The following is a 25,500-nucleotide window of genomic DNA, read 5'->3' as shown; positions in this document are numbered from 1 at the left end:
AAATGGTATATGTGTAACTGTGTCCTGAATGAAAATAAATTTGCTGGTCAGCCATGTAATAGTTTGACTGGCTGTAATTAAGTCACTAAATAATTTATCAGTAAGAGTACTGTGCTTCTTCACAATTTAGCCCTCTCTAAATCCAAGTACCAACAGATATCAGGTCTCATTTAACTTTCAAAAAGCCCACTGTTAAAAGCGTATGCTTTGTCTAGGAATGACAAATAGCAAAAGTCTGTTAAAGCATCAAATAAAATCACCAACTATAATAAAATGTAAGATAAAAGAAACTTATGATTTTCATCAGGAGCCCTAACAGTTTTCCATAACATGAGAATGGGATTTAGAGATCTCAAGTTTACTTGAGTGAATAATATATACATCTATAAATACTAATAGGAAAAGGGATATACAGTTAAATGAGTTACACTGCACAGGATAAGAAGCCTGGATACTTTTTTACATGTGTTTTAATCTAACACTGTTACAGAATCTTTAAAATATACTGTCTGTTTTTCATTTCTGTACAAACATTCATAGATGGAATCATTTTCCACTGCAGAACTTTAATCTGATTATGAGATATCTTGTTTTTCTAGGATTTATAAACTAACTGTTTAGTCACTAAGGCTGATGCTTCATTATCAATATTGCACAGCAATTTTTTGATAAATTTGAATATGTTGATTGAATGATATAATTCTGAACATCATACTTATCAATAAATAAATTAAATTGTTTTTGGTTTATAAATGTGCACCAGAAAAGGGGCAAAAGAAATAGCTACCATCATTAATTGTCTTGAGAACCATTTTTATTGTACAAGGTTTATACATAGAGGAACTGACACAAGTAGTTTTTCCCCCAGTGAAGTAATTTTTCATGACATTTCTCATTTTTCTTTTTTCTTTAGATAACCTCAACTAAATTATTCATAGACCAGGCTATTTTGTACATATGCAGATTATGAAGATTACTTTCTCAGTTGAATCTAGGTTCTGATACCTGCTTACATTGGCTAGAATGGCAGATGAACATTGTGTTTGGAATTAGGGGAATGCTGGTTCTTGCCCCCTGATGGTTATGTTGAGACAATTGAATGTCACCATGCCATTATGTATTTTGGCTTTGGCTTGAAAAAGCAGCAAGGAAATAAAAAGTCCAAGTAAATAAAGGTAAAAGGATGATGGTCAGTATGAACACCACACTAGTTCTCTGAGAGTAGTAATTCAGTTCCAGTCAAAAGTCACTATATTTTATGCAATAAAATCACCATAGTTTCTCCCCTTTTGCCAAACACAATCTAAATTTGTATATTGTTTTGCAGACCTGCTCCACATTGTCTTCTTTTCATTTTCTTGATATGTTTCGTGCTTTTTTTCTCTTCCGCAGGCCGAGCCAGAGGGTTTTTCACACTTTCACCTGTATGTCTGTGCAGCTTTTCTAGTAAGATGGAGGAAAGAAATTTTAGAAGAAAAGGATTTTCAAGTAAGTATTTTTTTTATCCACAGGCTCCAGTGTGTTCTGCTTTATTTTACCTCTAGTGTTATTAACTTCTGAGTTCACAGTGTCATTGTGACTGCATTAGTATGATGACAGCAGCAGCTGGGGTAAGGTGACATTGGTACTGTTTTAAAGTTTATCCCAGCACTGTTATACCTGAAGTAATAATCGATTTTTTAAAAGAGTGAACAGCATTCATGTAAACAGTATGGATTTTGACAAAAAAGCAAACTGTGTCCTGCCATTACCCTCATTTTATCCCTTCATATTTCAAATTACCTTTCATGTCAGCTTTATTTGCTGATGCGTTTGTCTGTGTTCAACTGAAGTATTGAAATATTGCCTTGTGAGCTGTATATTATAATTTTATTTATTCTGTTTGCATTTGTGTCGGCTGGGGGGTATTTTTTTGGTAATTCTTCAGTTACATAACATATCTGTATACTGCTCAAGTCAGTCTCAGTATGAATGTCCTTACCCAATATGGTGACATGACTTTCTACTTTGCAGTCCACTACACTGCAGGATGTGAGTCATTATTAATCCTCAGAGATGGCACATACTGCTTCAGATAGCAATCCCTGACCTTTAGAGCTTTTTGCCACAAGTGTTACCCTTCCTTATCAACAATTTCCCTTTTTTAACATTATAAATTGTTGATTTAGACTTTTTGCAGATGCTTAATAAAGTTGGGAGAACAAATTTAAATTGCCATCCACCTTAAAATGCATATCAAATCATTGAAGTGTTAAGGCTGTTTCATAAGTTCCTTGGCTTCTTTTGAATACCTTTTTACTTGATTTATTGTGTTTACAGTACCCACTGATTTCATATTATCCACAGCACCACTGAAATAGAGCCCATTTTGCATTCGTATTCTGGTTGACATATCAGAGTAAATTGTGTTTCTTGTGCTGCTTAAGGAAATTTGTTTATTTGGTGCTTAGTTTTTGTGTCTAAAGGTATGCAGTTTTCATCTAAAATAAGCAAATTATCTTATTTTATTATTTAAGCACTTCCATTTGATGCTTTATTAGTAATGATAAATGATGTGCTAATAACTAGATCCTTGGTTGCTTCAAGGTTGCAAACAAGATGTGTTAGTAATGCTGTACCCTTTTCTGTAAATTAGTCCTGTTTTGATATTTGATTTTGCCATGTTGTTTTAATATTATATTACAAATGGCTCTGTTCTTATTTTGCTGTATTTTTAATATATAAATGTGCTTTCAAAATTTATTATATTATTTGGCTTCCAAATACACAATTTTTTTGTGTATTGTTGATCTTCAGAACAAATCACTACCTCCTGCTGTTTAATAATAAACATTTGACCAATTAGCTCCAATGAAAGTATCATTCCACTGAGCATCCCATTAAGATCTGAGGCACTATCCATTCTTGGTGCACCAAGATGGCTGCATGCCTGCCATTTTCTTCTCACAGATCAGTCTGAATTTGTCTTGGGAACTACTACACAGATACTGTAGAATTAAATCTTGGCAGATTTAATCACCAACTAATACTGTTCCTGATTTGATACTGGAAAACTGCTGTAATTGTTTATCCTCCTACAGTGTATCATTAGCTACTTGCTGAAAGGTGACCTCTAACCCAAACTATTCCTCTTCACAAAATATTTGACTATATTTAACTCCAGGTGTCATTCTAGTGACACTACTGTGAACCTATAGTGAAATTGGCTTCCTGTGTAAACCACAGCTACAAACTACAATAGAAACCATTTTATTTACAGAATTCAAAGTACCACATTTGTGTATGTTGTACCACTAGATTTGTAGCTTTTTGTCACATTCAAACCTGTTTCAGACTTGCATTTCACAGCAATATTTTTTTCACTGACACTAGGTTGTTGTATGCTTGGTGAAACATTTATAATAGTGCCGTGGTAGGTATGTCCATTTTATAGTTTATTCTTTATTTTGCATTCTCAGGAGCATGAATGTTTGTTTTATTTTTCTTTGAGTAACTGTGTTGTTCTAGACAGTTCTGGCCCAAGAATTATAGATTTTCAGAATCATGATTCTATGTTTCTGGAATAATTGTCCATAAACAATTGTAAAGTAAAAGTATCTTCATGAACTTTAAAATGCTCTTATTATATGAGTTGTGATTTGAAAATACATTATACAATGAATGTATGTTGTTTTGATTAAATGTTTAATTTTGGGTTTTCCAGCTATGTGTAATCTGTCCTTGTATAATACACTGAATAACATGTTGATATGCCAGTCACCTGTCTGAAACAAACACCAGAATTAATTCTCTCTTTGGTGGGGAGAATTATCTTTTAATTATTTAGTTTCTGACAATAAAATTGAACCTCTTGCCAGTTTTTCTGAATTTCTGAAGCTGGTAAGTGTGTACGACTCCAAAAAGAAACACTTACCAGAGGGCATTGACATTGATATGTAGGAATCCGGAGCTGATGGCAATGTGGCGATCTTCATTAAAGAGCAAATGGAAGCTCAAAAGTTACACGGTGTGGGTGGGATTTGACAGTTTGAGCTGTCTTATTTTGTACACTCTCAAAAGAGTTTGCTCCTTTTTATTTAGACTACATCTATGGGAAATATTATAAGATATATCATGTGATGTACATGTAAATACAGTACATTATTTCATTACAACACTACACTAAAAAGAACTGAGGTTACTGTATGTTCCATAATTCGTTTGTGAAGCACAGAGTTGATGGTGGATCCATTTCTGTCAAAATCTTTGTCTTAAATTGATCTTTATTGAATCTTTTATCTTTATTTGCTAATCAAGTACAGTCCTGTATTGAACTGGACTGAATTTGTTTCCTGTTTAGCTACAGAAGCAGACATCTACAATGTGCATCAAAACTCACATCATCAGAAAGCAGAGTGCTGTAATCCATAGTTCTGTCCAGCATATTGCTTTTAGTCTTTCACTGCTCAAAAAAAATCACTAGGTTGCACTTGTTACATTAAGTGTTTCTCAAAATGGTAGCTTCATTTTATCTTTTTTTTCTTTGAAAAAAAAATCTTTTTAATCTTAAAATGTTATATTTCTGTTATATTAAACATATAAAATACATAGTCTACCTACCATTTTTATGGAACATGGCTGTTCAGTATTTGTTTTCTGAAAAGCGAATGAATGGCCATGAATGGATCCTGAATCTGACCTCAGTTGTTTTAACGTTAATGGTTATATGTACATTCTTTGAAAACAAGTAGTTTTGTGGAGTGACTTTAAATTAATTTGAAAAAACAACTGAAACTATTAATTTTGCAGTTTACCATTACAATGTTGAGGTACAGTATGCACTGCCAAAAACACTTTAATATAATTTTAATGGTATCAATTATTGCATCTATATCAGTGGTTCTAAAACTTTTTTGATGACGGGTCCCTTTTCTGTCTAAGATAATTTTGCGGATCCCCAACAACCTTTTTTCTTACTTTTCAGGATTAGCTGTGGTGGTGTTCTGCAAAAGACATTCTAGGACTGCTATTCAGAGACCATTTAGCCAATTATTAAGGAAGAAACTATTGATTTCTTTTGTTTTAATTGTAAGCATTGTATGAGCCCATTGAGTTTATTTCAGTCATTTATTAATCACATGAAGCTAGCAGCCACATCACCCTGTAACTCACAACCGGCAACCCACTGAAGCTAAGAAGGGCTGAGCCTAGTCAGTACCTGGTTTGGAGACCTCCAGGGAAAACCTGTGGTTGCTGCTGGAGGAGGTGTTAGTGGGGCCAGCAGGATGAGCTCACCCTGCGGTCCATGTGGGTCCTAATGCCCCAGTATAGTGATGGTGACACTATACTGTAGTGGGTGCTATCTTTCGGAGGAGATGTTAAACCGAGGTCCTGACTCTCAGTGGTCATTACAGATCCCTAGGCATTTCTCAAGAAGAGTAGGGAGTTAGCCCAGTGTCTGAGACAAATTTTCCCCCTCAGCCCTTACTATTGCCTCAAAATTGTCCTCATGTGTATGATTATCTTGTACTTCCCCTGCAATGGAGTGGCGCTCTGTCCAGGGGGTACCCTGCCTTGCGATCGTTGCTTGCCAGGTATGCTCCAGCTACACCGCAACTCTCACTAGGAAAAGCGGAAGTGAAAATGGATGGATTAATCACATGATAACTTGCCTACTTAGCACCCCTACGGTTCAATAAAGCTTAATCACTGAAATACTCATTGAGAATAAAAGAATCAAAGTTTTAGCCGCCGGTTCAACCAAGTTAGAAAAAAACCAGAAGGTTTTCCTCCTGGTTTGAAAACTTATAATTTCTTATATTGTTAACAAAGGGAAAAAAAAACTAATGAATTTATAGAACCAGATGACACTTTATGTGGTCTATCTGGGCGCAAATAGGAAAAGTTGGGAGCAAAATGACTAAGTAAAACACAGTGAGACAACAGTGCATGAGGTTTTTTAAAAAGAGTACTGATAATTTTGAATCAACATTTACTTCAAACCGGCAGAAACAGAACAATCTCTGCGATTAGTAAGCCGGCAGAAACAGAACAATCTCTGCGATTAGTGAGTTTGCCTCTTACTTCTACAATTTTTTTTATATTTGTAGTTATGGATGTGAGTTGCAGTCTCATGTTCAACTCTGCACCCAATCTGTTGCGATACTTCGTTTTTGTGGACACGTATGACGAAAATCCGGTTTCACACAGATAGGTGGTCACAAACGTGAGAAGAACAGAAAGAGTTTTCTCTGATAATACTGGATATTAGTTTTTGGTGCTGCACTAAAACTGCTAACTGCACTTCATTAAAAGCTGTTTTTAAGGAAGAGTCTGAAATCAGGTCAATGAACTTCTCATATTCTTGTGAAGTCTTGAAGTTTTTTTTATTGTTTTTCACATTTTTTTCTTTTATTTTGTCTTGTGGTTGCAGTCATTTTTAAGCGATCTTTCTACCTAGTAATATGCTATTTTCATTGTGAGAGTTTTTGAGATTTGCCGGATAGCGAAATGGCAAACCTTTTTATCTCCAAACAAGATAGAAGAGCTGATGTCATCCGATACCTTTGAGGTATCTTCTGGCTCTAACAAAAAAAGTACAGAAATATATTCAGAGAGTTAATTTGAAGATGACGTTTCAGAAGATATGCCTAATTTTTCTGACTTCTTGGAGCCATGCAAAGCCTGGCAAAACACATTTTTTATTGATAGCAAATTTTTATTTTTATTTTAGCCTATGTGAGAGCTCACAGAACCCCTGCAGATGTCCACACACAGTTTGAGAACCACTGATCTAGATGAAAGCAGTCTGCAAGAATGGCAGTAATAGCTGATGTACTGTATGGATATATGTGAATATTACTTCATGCAACTCAGTAACTTTCCTCTTTCTCATTTTCAGAATAATTTGCTTGATCTAACTTATACTGTACAGTATGTGATAAATGGTTATATTATCATTGTTGGGAAATGTAGTTTTTTTCCATGTAATTGGGCACTGAATTAAAAACTACATGCTGTGGTTGGCGAGGGATACTTTTCCTGTTGTTTTAAATAAGACCCTTTAACAATTACCTTAGAAAGAAAGGCCATTCACAAAACCCAAACGTATTGTAAATATTTGTATTTTGTCTTTGTCTCCTCATTTCAGAACTAGTAGTTAAAATACGTAATAAGGCCTGGGTGAGTCCTGCAGTTTAACATCATTGAAAGGCAGATGAGCACAACTTTCGGAAACACTGTGTAATTTCTGAAATTCTGAAAACAAATGTTCTTGTCACTACCTGCGACCAAAAACCAAGCGAAATGTACCACAGTCAGTTAGTGGCTGCCTAGCTCACGGAAGCATTTCACACTAGTGTACATCACTATTTGTATTGGGGACATATCAGATATTAAACGGAGAACAACATTTTTTTTAATTCATTAGATATCTACAATGCATTGTGTGGAATAAACTGGGTTTAAAATACAAGCACTCATGCTGAGGAGGAAGAGACTATCAGGAAATAGGGTAGTTGATGGGAAGTAGACACGAGAGACTCTGGTCATAAACTCCCTTTACTTCCTGATAGCGCTGGGGGAAACCCATTGCACTTCCTGCAGTTGCCAAACAGTCGGGAGTACATCTAGGAACAATGTTGTCTGAATGTTAGAAAGTGATTTCAAATTAATTGAAAATGTTTTTAGCATCCATATACCTACAATTGATAGGGAACAACCCACTCTGTAAACATCTCACTTTAAAAAAAAGCTACTATGGCTTTGGAGCAGTTTGCAACCATATTGTTCCGTAAAATAGGGAGATATGTCTACACTGTTTTTTTCATGTCTGGCAATGTTTTTGCACTTTGAATGAAGTGCAATCAGCTTTTAGTGGAATTCTCATTGTCTCATTAGGTGATCACGGCTGGAACTGGGAACACATTTTCTGTGTTCCAGATATGGTCTGTAGGATCCAGTGTACCTGATCTGTAATATCCCCAGTTCCTTGATAAGATGTTGTTTTCTTATGAAAAAAAGAATAATATAGAAGGAAATGTAAGATTTTTTGAGTGACTGGTACTACAAAAAGAAAATGGATAAAATTTTCTATTTAGTATTTTAACACAATTGAACTGACCCTATTACATGAAGAATTTAGTACAGTCATCTCTATTAACTATTTTGATATAGTTTTCACATAGTTATAGTTTTGCACATAGATTTTTTATAAACGTATCTATTGGAGCTCAAACTCAGCTATCTACAGTGCTCATTATATGGCATATTTTAGATAATGTCTCAAAATGGAAGAGAACAAAGCATCACTTCTCCATAGTTTAATTTACATACGCAGTACACACTGTTGTTTAAATGTAACAAAGATCTTCTTGTTTAGTAAAGACAAGCAAGTGGTAATCTGCTATAGAATCTTTGCTCTTCTGGCAGATTCCTGATTTTTTTTTAGGTTCTGATGCAGTACCATGCAGGTCATTGCTACAGCTTATAGCATAGCTATATTTATATAGATATATTTATAGCATAAAGCCATCAAGTATTGCTTTGTCCATTTGACAAAGAGCTTGTATTGCTTGACTGAGTGATGGGGTTGATGGGGATGAGGTTTGGTCTTATCTGACCTCAAACGTTTTTGTCTCATTGTTTCTTGGATCACATGGCTGCTTTTTGTAAACTCAATGTAGGCTTTGAGATGACTTATTTTTAGTAATGGCTTTCTTCTTGCCACTCTGCCATACAAGCTAGTTTGATGTTTTCTTGATATAGTTGACTGATGTGCATGGGGTTCTCCCATCTCAGCCATTGAACTCTGTAGCTCTTTCAACATTTGTCATTGGCCTCACTTTGGCATCCTTAATCAGTTTCTTCTTTGTCCAGCTGCTCAGTTTGGAGGGACAGCTTGATCTATGCAGTGTCTGGGTGGTACGATACACCTTCCACTTCTTGATTGAGTAGACTGCTCATAGGAATATTAAGAAACTTAAATATGTTTTGTGTCATTTTCTGTGCTTTAAGTGGCTTGCTTTGAAAGCTCCTTAGTCTGATAGAGATTTTGCTTGAAATTCACAATCTGAGAAAGGAACCTCATATAGACAGGTGTTTTTATTATGGAATAGTAAGAAGCACTATTACTATATACTTGCAAGGCACTGTATATTCAGAGAATTCACACTGCTTAATATTGGCCTAACAACTGCAGTTTTAGTACTGCTTCAATCAGCTACCATTATATATACTATTTCGCTAAATTTACTGGAACCAATTATCAAGTCACTAATTATACTTCTGTCACTGTATGCTAGTAATAGTCTTTATCATAAATAATAGTTAAATCTCTGTGAGTATCAAAGACTGAGCAGTTATTGTTCAAGACCCATTCTGGTTTTTACCTAATTGAAAATAATAAAAGTTGTTGGCAGTGTTTTAGTTCTTGTTTTTTGCAGTTTTTTTGCTTTTTCTGCAATGTGAAAGGGAATCTCATATTTGTAGCAGCTAACAAAGCTGCAGCATTCTTACTGTATTTTACATTTTATTTTGTAGCCATGTGGCTCATTGTTACAGATAGTGACAATTGGAAACTTCCCAACGGAAAACCTAACTAAAATACTTTTTATTGAAAGCAGAAAGTGTAAACATACTCCTGAATTCTTAGTGCCGTTCATCTCTTAACACATCACGGGCTACACAGCCCTGTGTAGGGGGTTCAGTGCTGATTGGAAGAATAACATTGATTGTGATCTAATGGAAGTAGTGTTGGTAGAAAAAAAGATGGTTTTGCCTGATTTGGAATCAGTGTTCTTATGAAATACAAGACAGAATGCAAAATTGATTAATCTGATTATTATTTAGGAGTTGATATTGCAGTCTTCAAAATATCTGAAGAACATTCCTAAGTTGTGTTCTGTTGCTAGGCGTTCGTTTATCCTTCACTGTAACAATGCAGTGCTGGATTCCTGGTGCTGGACAGTACCTGTTCAAGCTTTAAGTTAATTTTCAATTTTCTAGCTAGTGTTTTATATAAATAATTCTTATAGCAATGTGCTTTGGGTCATTACAATCCTAAAATGTGACACCACCACATTTTAAGCTCAGATCCACAAAGTGCATGATTTAGAAAAAAGTCACTAGTTTTTCTTATAGTTTCTTATACTGTAGTTTTTCTTTATAGTCTATGTTTTTCTTAATCTTAAAGCGTAACTGGAAGATATTTACACCCAAACATTTTAGACCCATTATCATGTTTCAGTGTTTCCAGTGAGCACATTATCTATCAGTTTCACTGCTGGATGTATTGCCTTGTTTTCCTCCCTGTGTACTTTTCTGTTGTGTATTCAAAGCCTTTTATCTGTAATTGTAAACCTCAAAAATGTTTTATTTGCAGCAAAATTACTAGGTAGTTCAGTTTCTTTAATTCTTGCAATGAAGTATAACTACAGATAAGGTGGCATTCCATTTTTTTATCTCTGCTGGTCTTCTGTGTTCTTGAAAATACTTCGAGGCAAACTTCAAACATCTTTCCCCTCATCTTCTGATATCTGCAGCTTTGGAGCCATCATTTAGATTTTTGTGCATTCTATTACATATTCTCTACCAATCTTTTACATTTTTTTAAATTTTGTTTTAATGGCTTTATGCTTTGAATTAATTCTAAATTGCATTTTAAATATACCAATATACACATATACATACATATGTAGAATTTAGGTTTAGGTTTATTAGGTTGTCTCCGCATGTTTTGGTCAATTGACATTTTTTTTTCATTTTATATATTGACAAAGAACATGAACCTCTTGTTGTTGTGACACTGTTTAGGTGGTTTCAATTTGTTACTTAGTTTCCTGTAATGATAGTAATATAGTACTGATGGCTGTTACAGTTCCCCTGGACTTTGAAAACTGTGGCTGTAGTATCGGTGAGAACTACAAAGATATGCTAAATATATGTTCGTTCAGAGACTGGGTATTGATGTCTGATAATGTCTCATTTATCTTATTTTTCCTTTACAATCCCTCTCCTATGCACTAGCAAAACAGCCCTTATACTTCATGTTACTGCCTCTTTCTCTTATTATGAAATATTATGAAAATATATGTTTGTAAATAATCATTTTAGGGTACAGTATATTTCATTTACATTTATTAACTGTTATTATTATAATGGTCTTGAAATTTGCTAGAACTCCAGTTTAAAGAGAAGTTAAGCTGGGCCCAAGGATCTTCAGGCACAGTAACTGCATTTTAAGAACATGACTTGTATCATTATTCTCTAATAATGCGATGATTTTGAAATTTAACAAGAAAGCCTTTGAAATGAGAATAATGACAATTATTTCAGAACCTTGAGAAAAGGTTCTTAATTAAATATACTTAGCTGCATATGGCAATATATTGCTTCTAAGATTAATTGAACACAGTACGTAATGTTATCTCATATTTGGCATTTTTTTATAATTAGATTCATCTAGGTAGTAACAGTTAATTGCTAGCTAGTTCAAATATATTAAAATTGAAAGTTTTATTTATTTTAAAAGCTTTTAGCTATCATTGTTGAACTGAACACTTTTAAATACTTTAGGGGATTTCAAGTTCAGGTTAAAACTGTGATTTGTAATGAAGAGAGTTTTATGTCAAAAAGAGAGTTGCTGTTGTTATTTTATATTGTGTATTTTCATTATATGCTCTGTGTGTTCAGAATATACCAATACAATACAGTACAGTATGTAAGATTCAGTTTGATAATAGCCACATGTGCTTGTCACAATATGATATTTTGGCTGTAAATGTTCAGTCTAAGAATTTTATCATTAGCCTTTTTTAAAAATGGAATGTTACAAATCCCATAAATCTTAGGTTCATGGGTAAATCGGCCCGTCGTGCATAATGAGCCTGTTTGACAAGAGAGGTAAAATCCTATGTGTTAGACAAGTGTTTTACCATAATGTGTGTGATACTCAATTTGTCTACAGGTTATCATTTTTTAAAAATACCGGGATGTGTTGCCCGTGGTGGCATTCATAAAAGGTATAGTGATGATGAAACTGATACTAATTAAGGTTAGGGAATTAATTATATGTCGACTACAGCACCTTTTGCAATCTTATCAAGAAAATACACTTTCTCAGTGCTGCAAGAATTTATAAATTGAATTGTTTCTATGGGAATGGTAGTTCAATTGCCACTAGATGATCTTCAACACTAGCAATTGTTTGCCACTTTGACTCAAGTTAGATTTAGACACTTCTTGAAATGTGCTGAATTCAGAAAATTGAAAAACCTGTCTACTTGTTGACAGATATGAAGCAAAATGTAAGAATGTCCCGAACATCAATATATTGACTTGTTCTCCCACTTTCCTTCACACAGAAAAAATCTATGACAGTATACTTAGTCTAATTGGCAGGTATATATAAAATGCTATAGTTATAGAACCAATAACTGTACATGTGCGGACCACTTTAATAAAACAACATCTGGACATCTTCAAAACTCTCTAAGATGTCACTGGACTTGTGGAAGAAAAGCACAAGTAAAACGAGTTATATTATTTACTTGTTTTTAACTAAATGTAATTCAAAGTAAAATATACCATATATAAAGTTAAATACACAATACATTGTACAAATTAAGCAAGTTAATAATTGTGTGAATAAAAGAGGACTTTCTTCTGTAGCACTTAAATCTGGGTAGTCCAAATTGACGCCCGGATGGAAGGAGCTCAAATAGACAAGAGATGGTCATAACGATTTATGATTATTTTATAGAAAAACAGCATTATCAATATCAAGCAATCATTATCAAGGGGTTGAACGAAATACATAATATTGCTAACGTTACATCCTCAAATCATGTCAACTACACCCATCCCCTGCTTTCACAGGTCTGAGCTCCTCTTGTTTTAGTGATGTCGATGCTATTCACTTGACTGATGTGGTGGCTAGGCTAAAATGATACCTACTGTCTGTATTTTGGACATTATTCTTATGGCTCTAGTCTACTTTCTCTAATCTTTGTCCATTTATTACCAGCCATCTTAATGAGTCACAGATATCTAGTCTTCTACAGGTAGGTTCAAAGTTACAATCTCTCTGACTCTAGTGAAGGTTTAGACAAAGACACAGAACTGAAACATCCTTTGTTAAGTCAGTTAATGATTTTCTTGCTTCTAACTCTGAGTAACATAATACTCTTTCAGACCTTAAGTACTTTGCACTGTTAACCATGGCAATCTCTGGGAGCACATGGAAAGTGATCTAAGAGTCACTCCCCTTTGTGGGATTGTTTTTACTATTTGGATGACAGGAGTCCATAGATGTCTATTTGGATGAGATTAATGATATACATCTTAACTGTTTTGCATGTTATGTTGTTCAGTTTCCTCAGGGTGTTCCACAAGGTTCTGGGCTAGAACATGTATTATTTACTTACTTCCAGATGGGAAATTTTCTTTGCAAGCTGGTAAAGACATAGTATACAATACATCTAACACAACATGAACCCATTAAGAAATAAGAAACTTGAGAAGAGAAAAACAAGTTGAATTCATCTTCACAATCTAGAAAAGAAAAAAACTTTGAGATATAGACATAAGATGCATGCATGATGAAAAAATAAGATAAGATCACTTTATTAGCCATATACAATTTCTTGAATTAGGAATTCGTCTTTCGCATACCACATCTTGCTCTCCATGAGACACAGACACGCAGACAGGGAAAGAAACTTTGGAGTCAGAGCGCAGGGTCAGCCATTGTTCAGCGCCCCTGCAGCAGTTGGGGTTAAGGGCCTTGCTCAGGGAGTAGGATTCCTCTGCCGACAGCGGGAATTGAACCGACAACATTCCAGCCACAGGCGCAGATCCTTAGTCACAGTGCCACTGCTCTGCCGACGGTATATAAATATACCGTCAGTTATATAAATAAAGTAAAATGCTCAATATTCAATTGTCCAAATTAAGCAAACTAATTACTGTGTGAATAAAGTATAATTTAGTTCTGTTGCACTTAAATCTGGGTAATCTGACGCCCTGATGAAGGAGCCCTAATTCACTGAACAAGGGGTGGTCATGACAATCAATGATTATATTAGCCTTTCACACTATTTGTGGATATTGATGTCTGCCAGCTGTAACTGTTGTGCACTGATAATTTTGCTGGTTATGTTCACTATCCTGTCTGTTTTTGTTATGTGTATTCAGGTTACTAAACCAAGTTACCGCAGTGAATGATGCCACAGATTCAATAAAAGTTTACTATTTGCATTTTTATTGTTGGTTAGGTTATTCACCATCATGCTTTACTGCTTTGACTATAGTGCTCAGATTTACATGCACATTAGATTAGGTAATTCTGCTGTCGTTTCTGCATTTTGTAGGTCACTTTCTATAAGAAAATTAGAATGTTTACAAGTGAAAGGAGGATATTTTGCTTCACTGTAGTTGTTTTTTTCATCCAATGATCTTATCCTGCCATTTCTTGAAAGATATCCAGGGTATCACCTTAAGCAACACAACTGTGGTAACTTGTTACAAAGTCCCAAAGCCCGTTCTGTAAAAAAGTGCCACTTTACTCAGTTATGAGTTTCTGTGTAGTTTCTAATTGTGTCCGCCAGCTCGTAACTCACTTCTAGTTCTGAAGCCCTTCATTGGGTTGACTTTTTTAAAAATAATTCATATACCTTTGTAGTCCTCTGTGTACAAGACTAGTGATTTTGACTACTAAATCACAAAAAAATTAAGTTCCTTAATCCTATTGGTGTCGAGCATTCCATTGAGCCAGTTAATATTTCTGGTCTCTTCTCTGGATTGATTTGAGAGTAAAATAATATTCTAAGTGAGGCCTTGGAATAACACACTTTTAGCATAACATAACACAACCATGATTTAGATTTTACAGTTTTGGCTTTATATCCCAGAATTCTGTCTGTTTTTTATTGCTTCCTTCTACACCGTGTAGAAGGTAAAAATGCTGTTTACTTAAACAATGTTTCTCATAATTAACCTCCTCATGCTCAGCTTTTCCTATATTTGTAATTAAATTTTTGCTACCTGCATTCAATCCTTCACTTTAAATGTAATCTGACATTCTGTCCCCATTCCGACCAACGCAAATCTGCATTAACAGTACCATAAACAAAATATTTATTGTTTCTCAAACTAGCACAAATGCAAATGATGTTTTTCCTGTTTTTGTTCTGGATATTTCTTTCTAATGTGTGTACTGAGTAAGACATTATAAACATTTTGAAAGTTCTGAAAGGATGTCCAAGGGTTTTCCTTGAATTCAAGACCCTAATCAGGCCTGTGCTGTGCATACTTTCCAAGATAATTCAAGATATTAATGGTTCCATGCATTCCAGGAAGACTTTGACCTTGGGTTCCTTTTGGGGGACAGGATGCACAGTTAAGCTAAACAGTGAGAAGATAGAGGTTATGCTCATAGAGCATTAACTTTGCACAATTTATTATGTTGTTGTTAGTGTTGCTAAAAAAAGCCTTGCCTGAATTTACAAACTTTGATATTACCCTGTGTTATTATTTTGAAGTACCTTACTCCCTTACCAGGGTATCATCCAAGGTGCTAAATAGATTTAAAGTTTTCCTTATAATTTCTGCATAACTGCCTCTTTCTGAAGTTTAGATTGAATTTTAAGTTTTCCTGCTCACATCTATAAAATTAGATGTTTTAGGCCAAGTTTGCTTAACCTAATTCATGAGTATACATGGTCCAACACTCTGAAAACCGATCGTTCAGCCCTTTTTATGCTGCTGATGTTCAGGTTCTATACAATGCACACACAGTTAAAATTGTGATAATTATTAACGGCATCCATTACAGACTTACTCAAATAACGTTTTAATGTATACGGTTTTTGTATTTACAAATCTGTGTTCTATATTATGTATCTGCTATTGCACAGTGCTATGAGTTTCTGAGTTGAGTTTTTAAAGCACTTCTAAATTAAATTTATTATTAATACTTGATGAACACAATTCAATGTTATTTACAGGCAGTAAGTAAATTAAATGTATTTTGATACACAGAAATTTATTCTAATGATTATAGGACACATATTCTAAAATCTAATAAGCAATTCCAGCTATTTGTGTTCTTTGGGTTAATTTAAAAATATTTCATTGAGACTTCTATGTAGCTTAGTACTTTAATTTCAAAGTCACACTTACAGAATTAGAGCCCTTTGAACCATGACTTGAAAAGCCTGAATTTGGATACTAATCATTCCTCAGGCCTTTTAAGACTTCCACGTCTGCTTAATTTGTGCACTCCTAGGCTGGGGACTCAGCAACATATTCACAAATTAAATGTGTGAAGCATAAAATCCGTAGTGATGCAGTAATTATCAACAACATTTACTGTTTGGATTTTAATTAAAATTTCATGAATATGCATTGCAAATCCTGATGTATAGCTTTTAATATTAATGCATTTGCACCAGCAAGTGGGATGTGTACATCCTCTTAATTTGAACTTTATTACCAGCAGCTGAAAATCACATTTTTCTTGGCAGCATAGCCTAAATTGGAGTTATGGGTTTTCTATGTATTTTTTATCTTCATTCAGAATGCCAAAATTTAATCTCTGTTAGACATGTGTAATCCAAAGTCAAATACCTTAGTATGTATGTTCTGATGTTTATTTGATTCTGAATCAATCAAACTAAATGTAACACTTTATTTGAATGTTGCTGCATAATGGCTTCGTAATCCCTTCATTACTGCCACACAAGTTATATGTTAATTTGCACACCTGAAGAAGGCTCCACGGCCGAAAAGTTGTGTTCTCTTTCTTCTTTTTTTCAGCATGGAATAAACCTATTACTTGTTCCTTTGCAGCCTACGCATGCTGACGCAGCTACCCACCTAAGTTATATGTTATATGTATATAAGTTATATGTTATAATCACACACAATGCTTTACAGGGACATGTGCAAATGACATAATGTGCATAAGAAGTTATGACATTTGTTTGTTTAGGTAAATTGAAATATCGCCAGATATTACCAATGTTATCTGAGCATTACTGGTGTTACCAAACTACCAGGGTGTTACCAAATAGAATATTATATATGGAATGGAATATTAATGTGAAATTTTATTCTCCTTAGTATTTATATTTGCCCTGAAATTCATAGCATAACAAAGATCTAATTTTATTTCTCCTTTTTTTCTGTCTTGATTGGGTGTAAATATGCCTGGAAAAGCTCTAGTGGTAAAGTTATGATTATTAAGGCTTGTTTTTTTTTTAGTTATGGTTTATGATTGTTAAATTCATTATTATGCCAAATTCTAAAGCAGGTGGTATCCGTTTTAAATGTTCCTTTTTTCATAGGTTATTAAAACCTTGAAATTAAATTGACGCCCTTCTTTTACTACTTATCAGTTGGCTTGAACGCTGTTGCTCAATTCATTCTTTCAGCATTCAAAACCATTGGTGTTTAATGTTCCTTGCATGATTGGATTTGCCCCAGGTCATTATGAAATTGTTTTCTAAAGATTATTTGGATGAACTGGTGCTGAATAATCAGCTCTCAAAATTTAGAGTGATATAGACAATAATAATGGAATCTTGGTGAGGCAATATAGTGACCTGTATTGAATAGAGCTTAATCACTTTGATTTAAAGAAAATTTCAGCTTGAATAGCTATCACAGTTGTAATGTAGCTACTTCAATTCTCAAACGCCTGTACTCTAATGAGCTGTACTAGAGATTGCGGCAACACATCATTGAGGTCAACATTTAATTTTTGTTGTATTGAACAGTAGCACATTGGTATGGTTGTGCATAGAATATTTTCTGTTTTTTATGCACAGCCTGAAAAACAATATTGATTAAAATAAGAATCATTTTTTTTATTTGTCCTTTTTAATTTGGTGTTTTTTATTGAGGGTGGCACATTGGTACAGTGGCTAACATTGCTGCCTTGCAGCACTGAGGATCTGGGTTCAGTTCCAGACCTGGGGTGCTATCTGCCTGGAGTTTGTATGCTATCTTCATGTTCGCATGGGTTTCCTCTAGGTGCTCCATTTTCCTCCCACAGTCCAACAACATACTGTTAGGTTAATACGCTTTTGGGAAAATTGGCCCTAAGTGTGTGTGTGTTTCTGCCCTGCGATAGACTGGCATCCAATCCAGGGTGTACCCTGCCTTGTGTTCAATGCTTGTCAAAATAGGCTCTGGCTCCCCTGCGACCCTGAATTGGAATTGGCAGTTAGAAAATGGATGGATGTTTTTTATTGATGATTTTAAAACAATTTCCCATTATTTTCCCATCAATAAAAATAATCAGTTCGTAGGGAGGTTTTTTTTTCCTCCTAAAAGTTCTATGTAGGCAGTGTTAAAGTCATCAATAGCAAGTTAGAACAAGTTTAAGATCATTATACAATAATTAAATATGTAAAAGCAAATGTAGTGATTGGCTTTTTCTATTCAATCAAAAATGCATTCCTTTCCAGAAAGATTTACTTATATTACAAATATTACACTTAGTAATATTAAACCATTAATTGCTGTTATTTTATCTGTTATTATTACAGAATGTTTGGTTTTCTATGTGTTTCTGACATCATAGAGTGAACCCATCAACCCACATGACCCTTAAAAAAGAAATGTAGGTTCTCATTTAATAGGAAGCTAAAAATTACATGCACATCTTCAGAAATCTCAGATATGTGTCTAGTTTATTTTTAGTTACATTTATTGTACCCATCAAACATATTACTTACTAAAAATTAATTTTTAATTGGATGTTTGTGGGAAATAATTTAACAGACAGAACCTAACTAGAATATTCATTTTGCAGCTCCACACATTTGTACAGTTTAGATATTCGTAAATCATATTTGAAGTTCACTTATTTATCTGCTTTTTAAAATGTCTTTATCTGGACACACTTTGTATTGATGAGATATGTCATCTTAATAAGGGCTCATATCCATACATGAGCCCATTTAAAAAATCATAAGATATAAACTTGTATTGAATAACTGATACTATAAAAAAGCTTATGACTTTTTAAAGCATTTTAAATTAATAAGCTTTTTGAAAGAATTGTCGGGAATTCTTTCTTGTCATCAATTAACTTCTGCCTACTATTATGTGAGATTTGTCATTTATAGATAGATTATCTAAGAATTTTTCTTTTTTGCTTCAAGGAAGTACTAAACAACTGAGCTAGTTCTTGGTGTTATCAGTCCATACCCCATGATGAGGACAAATGAAAAGAGCTTCTGCACTTCACTAAAAATTCAATCAGAGCTGCAGATAAGAGAACAAATAGAAAGCAGAGGATTTCACAGTGTGAGTTAAGAAAGTGATTGAAGAGAACTTGATTTAAGGAAAGGCGATTAAAATCTGCCTCCCATTTCTGTGTTCAGCTCCTAATAGTTCACTTAAATACCGTGCTTGCATTTGGAAACCCTGCTTATCTTGTATATAATTTAAACATGGGAAAGGTCTATATCAGTAATGTAAAATGGAACCATAAATCTGCTTTAATACAATCATTTGTACAACATGTATTTGTATTTCCCTCTCAGTTCTTTAATATATCAGATTTTCACTTTAAAATATTTGGCAAATCAAGTGCAGTGGTGGTACTTCTGACTGTAAGTTACATGAGTATCTTCTAAGAGAAGATATAACTTACAATTTTATGGGGGTTTTTATTTTTCTGTTCTGTAACTTAAAATTATGATTTGGAAATTATTAAATGTAATTTTTATATCAATTAAATATTTAAAAATGTGCACTGATATTTTTTATAATATAAATACATACAGTATTGAAAAATGAAAAAAAAAAACAGTTTCCTGATATAATATTTCTGTGAATATCACTCCACAGACAAAATCCTCTTTTTCGTTATAATGAAATATATCAAAATTATCAGCTAATGCAAGATATATTTAAAACATTTAAATTCTCTAGATAACTCTTTAGAAGGAGAATAGGTTTACACAAGGGATGTGCAATCATATTCACATTTCATAACTTACTGTTCTGCCTTTATGCTAATTCACTAAAGCAATTTAATATGATGAGTTCAAAGTAATAGGTAGAAGGAATGTGCACCTCAAATGCAGCTTGGGAGTCATTATACTTACCAAAATTATGATATAGCACAAAGAAAAGGACATTTTTGGAGTAAGGAAAGAATATGGGGCAGCTATATTTTTAATTTTTACATCATTTTTCTTTTTGGTGTAGTTTTCTAGCCAGAAACAGACAATAACCTTTTTTAAAATATATTCTTTGTGTATGTGTTATAACATGAATATTTATAATTTACCATTTCCAAAAGTGCTCTCAAAAACTTGTTTTTCAATACACCCCTCAGTGAATCAGTAATACTTTCACTTCTTGGGCAGTATATGTATTAAAAGAAAGCTTTAAGGACAGGAGGTTGGTATTTTCTCTTTGCTTCATCACCTGATGGAGTGAATATAATTCTGTTATCTCAGGCTATAAGGAAAACAGTTCAGGTGGGTAGCTCCGTCAGCATGTGTAGGCTGTAAAGGAACAAGTAATAGGTTTATTCCATGCTGAAAAAAAAGAAGAAAGAAAACACAACGAAACATTGCGTTTTCTTTCTTCTTTTTTTCAGCATCGAAAAAACCTATTACTTGTTCCTTGTAAGGAAAACATACCTTTCGCAGTGAATTCTTGCACATTAACTTCTACTGTGTAAAAGTTTCAAGATAAAAACTTGGAGATGCAATATAATAGAATAGAGACAGCCACATCAGTGTCAGGTTTGATATGGATGTATATTTGAGTATTATCAGCGTAGAAATGATAGATCTTAAAAGCTGACCAAGTGGAAACATGAAAGTGCTGAAGAGCAAGGGGCCCAGTATTGAGCCTTGAGGAAGACCAGAGTTAACAAGACCAATTTCAGACCTACTGTATTCCCATTAAGAGAGACAAAGTGACAGCGATCAGTGAGGTTAGACTTGAACCATTTGAGACCAGTGTCAGAAACTCCAAACACAGTCTCAAGACAAGAAAGTAAGATGTCATGGTCAACAGTGTCAAAAGCAGCACTGTGATCAAGAAGGATGGGTATATAAAGAGAATCAGAATCAGAAGCTATTAGAAGATCATTAGTGACTTCGATCAGGGCAGTTTCTGTGCTGTGAAGTTGACGGAAGCCAGATTGGAGGGGTTCAAAAAGGTTATTTGTCATGAGGTGGTTATGTAACTGTAATGTGACAGCACATTCTAGAATTTTTGCAAGAAAGGGTAAGTTGGAGATGGGGCGAAAATTGTTAAGAGCCATGTTAGGCTTTTTTGGCACGGGAGTAATGGCAGCAGTTTTTAGTACCGTTGGTACAACGCCAGTGCTCAAGGATTCATTTATAATATTGAGGACAATGGGACAGAGAGAAGAGAAACAGGATTGAAATAAAGTGGTGGGAATGGGATCTAAATGTGGTGAGTTTCATGTGTGTAAATAGTTTATTGAGGGATGCTGAGTCAAGAAGAGAGAAGCTGGAGAGAAGGGAACCAGATAAGTTGGATAAGGAGGGAGGAGGAATGAAAATGTTATGTGTAGTGGAGAGAATGTGATGTCGGATGTCGTCGATCTTGGAGCTAAAGAAATCTAAGAATGTGTTGCAAAGTTGTGATGCGGCAGGTAATGTGGTGGGCAGTTTGGCTTTTGTAAGATGTTGATGGTGAAGAAAAGATGTCTGGGGTTTTTATGGTGAGTTTCAATGATGTGAGAGAAGTAGGTGGATCTAGCAGACTCTATTGTAACCTTATATTCAGACAAGTAATCTCTCCAAGCCTGATAATGTACATTTAGGCAAGAAAGATGCCACCTACGCTCAAGTTTGCAGGAGGCTGCCTTCATAGATCACAGATGGTCGTTGTACCAGGGGGCAGGGCGAGAGAAGGAGATGGTGGAGTTTTTAGAGGAGCAAAGGTGTCAAGGGTAGATAAAAGAGCACTATCAAGTAACTGTATTTTCTCCTCTAGATGGTCAGAGGTAGAGAAACAAGATAGGTGATAAGTCAAACAATGAAATATTTATTTAATTTAAAGATTGTTTTAACTGACATCATATTTGGTTTTAATTCTGTGCATGAATGTGTTACAGCAGTATTGGAAGTTATTGACATTGCAGTGCATATCAACAAAAATCACATTAGTGTAGCTATTGTGACACATACAGTGATGGTGTGCCATACAGGGTCTTTAATATAGGTGAGTCCCAAGGAAAACAGAGCCACAGATGCAGCCATAGGTTTAAAAAGTATTCCTTTTATAGTGTAGGAAAAAAAACAGAAAAAACTAAGATTGTCTTTGAGCTTATAAAAATAGTTAAGCTGCCACATGACCAAAGTGTCTCTATGACTCTTTAAGAAAAACCACACCTGAAACTCAAAATTCAAGACAATTTCTGAGCTCCAGTCTGAGCTCACAGCTCCATGGTCACATTGTCAGTCACTTTCTTCTCTCTCTGATGCAGACACTTAGCAAGAATCTGTTGTCACCAGACCAATTGTCTTCTCCCAATCAGTTAGGTAACTGATGGCAACAGGTCATTCCCCACAGCTGTCTGGGGAATGTAGATCAGATAAGAGCTGCCATTTTGTCTGTGCCTGCCAGCCAAAGACGACATACAGTGCCTTGCGAAAGTATTCGGCCCCCTTGAACTTTTCAACCTTTTGCCACATTTCAGGCTTCAAACATAAAGATATATTTTTTTTATTTTATGTGAAGAATCACCAACAAGTGGGACACAATTGTGAAGTGGAACGAAATCTATTGGATTTTTGAAACTTTTTTAACTAATAAAAAAATGAAAAGTGGGGCGTGCAAAATTATTCGGCCCCCTTGCGTTAATACTTTGTAGAGCCACCTTTTGCTGCGATTACAGCTGCAAGTCGCTTGGGGTATGTCTCTATCAGTTTTGCACATCGAGAGACTGAAATTCTTGCCCATTCTTCCTTGCAAAACAGCTCGAGCTCAGTGAGGTTGGATGGAGAGCGTTTGTGAACAGCAGTTTTTTGCAAAGAATTGTTTAAGTCTTTCATCGTTTTTGTGATTTCAGAATTATTTACAAAATGATATACAGTGTGTGAAGTCAGACAGATTTTTACAACCTCTACCAGTTACAGAAGAAGGTTGTATCTACTAGGAACTCTGTTCTACATTTTTATTAATAATATTGTTCAGGCATTAGGCAACTGTCGTAGCCACTTCTATGCAGACAAAAACATCTTATACTTAGACTGCATCATCTGATTTGCAGCTTAGTTTACCTTGCAGTTGCAGCTGCTGACTTTGGACATAAGACATTTTAATTTGCCTGTGCAAATGACTAAAACAATTTGCTGCAGTGTAAGCTGAAACTATTTATTAATTGTAAGTTATTTTCATTTTAAGATTAAATCTGCACTTATTAACACTGTTATGTGTTGTGTTCTGTTATAATATTTACTTTTTAAATTGCCTTTTTCCTTTACTGCTGTGTCCTCTTTACAACTATGGCGTAAGCCCCTTCAATGGCTCTAAATGAACTGTCTTATCTGGTGAAGATTATCATTATTAGAATGCCCCATTATCTCGGTAGTATTGATTTGTGATACAGTATGCATTAAATTAAATCACTATAACTAAAACTGTAGACAAATGTCAGCATTGGCAAATAATTGTGTGATTTTATTTTAGACTTTTATGTGCGATTAATGCAGTTAAGGCAACTGCTTCTGTGCTAGGATTATGTGATTTATTTCCTTAATCTAACAGTTTTTATCTCATATCTATCTCATATTTTTATCTCCCTATCTCATATTTCAGTTTTTCTTATACCTACACAACCATAAATTACTTTAAATTAATCATGAACAAATATGAATCTGTCAGTAATACGAAAACATATACTGTGGCATAAATTAAAAATGTCACCTACTTTTTATGAATTCCTAACTCAACAATTGATTGCACATTTTCATGGGCTAACATTCTTTGGACAAATGAGATTGAGTTAGAGTTTGTATTTTCTTGGTCTTTTGCTAATCTAATATGTTTGTAAAGATTATAAAAAATGATAATTTTGTTGTACTATTTCTTAATGCATATACAGTGTATTGCCAGTAATCCTTTTCAAACATATATTAAATATTAACAGTGGTAAAATACCTGTGGTACTAGCACTATAGATGTCAATGGATATCCAAAGACAAGCATCAGCAACCTGTGTCATAAATGTGCTTCATTAGTAGGGCTTAGCTTGGTAGGATGAATGACTGTTCAATGAACTAGGAAAATGTATTATTCACAACTATAAACAGTATATTATTAAATTAATGTGTGCATAACCTTGTTTTTTAACTTTTTTTTTAATAGAGAGTAGTAAATTGCAGGATTATCCAGTTAAATGGGTCTGCATAGTTAAGTCTGTTCTCTCCTTTCTCATAAATACATTGGTAATTAGGATTTGTCCCTGGAGTAGCACTTTTCATTTAGGGTTATTTAAAAAAATTTAGATGTGTTCTTAATTGTTACTTACTCCTTAGTCATGATAAAATGGACAAAGTGATTAAATATGAAAAGACAGGGTTGAAGGAGAGGTGATAGCTATCAAACTGCCATGATCTCTTACATTTTGTATTATGTACTGTATTTCTCTTTGGAATTCCTGCTCTTAGAAAATATGAAATTAATTAAGAGACACTATAACTCTACTTTTTCAGAGGACATCTGAAAATTAATGGAAGATTGTCCTGTCAAAGTGTCACCTTCCATTTTTCACCTGGGTGAGAGCTGTCGTCCCTGGTTGTTGACCAATTTGAGCCGCTGTCAACTGTAACTTATCTAGCTATCAATGTCTCCACAACTCCACTGATGTTTTTCTCCCCAGAACTTGACAAGATTTTCAAAGTAATAACAGGATTGTCGAGGAAATCAACCAGAGATGGCTGTAGTCTCTCATGCATTCAGTATTGGAGATGGGGTTCAATTTGACCCTCTGGCTGTTAGATCAGATATAATTTTAAGGGAGATGAGCAAAGAAAAGTCAAATTGTACCATCTTTACTTCAAAATATCAGATCAGTGAAGGAGTAGTGACATTTAACAAACATCAGGCGTGCTAGGGAGAAAGCAATCTTTTGTGAGAGCAAAGGATCACTTCAGTGTTGAGTTACTGAGTTTGATATGGTAGCACAATAGATTGACTTTTACTCTTTAAGAATAAAAAAATGAGCATCCACTGTTGGATCCAGAACTATGGCCAGTGTGTGGAATGACCTTTTTGTTTGTGCAGAGCTTCCAATTGTTTTTGCTGTTATGGAGGTTCTTTGTGTACTGTCATGAGTTCATATAAGTTCTGCAGGATAAAGGAACTGTTCAAAATAATATTTATATATATAAAATTTCATAGGGATGTATTTTGTTCTGAAAATTATTTCCTATTAAGAATCTTAACATTTTTTAATGAACTAAAGAGTACACTTTTGGAAAGCTGTAAAGGAAAGACCGTTATCCTCAACAGTGA

General features: G+C 34.4%; 1 protein-coding gene across 5 annotated transcripts in view; it reads left to right on the top strand.

Annotated features, from left to right (window-relative positions):
- tbc1d22a (TBC1 domain family, member 22a) overlaps positions 1–25,500 on the top strand; it is a 218,954-nt gene that overhangs the window by 172,497 nt on the left and 20,957 nt on the right. For all 5 annotated transcript variants that reach the window (XM_015352687.2, XM_015352685.2, XM_006633433.3 and 2 more), the window contains one exon: positions 1,393–1,488. In XM_015352687.2, the coding sequence (XP_015208173.1) occupies positions 1,393–1,488 (96 nt within the window). The remainder of the gene's footprint in view (positions 1–1,392; positions 1,489–25,500) is intronic.

The sequence above is a fragment of the Lepisosteus oculatus genome, chromosome 7 (assembly GCF_040954835.1).
Source record: "Lepisosteus oculatus isolate fLepOcu1 chromosome 7, fLepOcu1.hap2, whole genome shotgun sequence".
NCBI classification, from domain to species: domain Eukaryota; kingdom Metazoa; phylum Chordata; class Actinopteri; order Semionotiformes; family Lepisosteidae; genus Lepisosteus; species Lepisosteus oculatus.
This window is presented reverse-complemented; position numbering and strand designations above follow the sequence as displayed.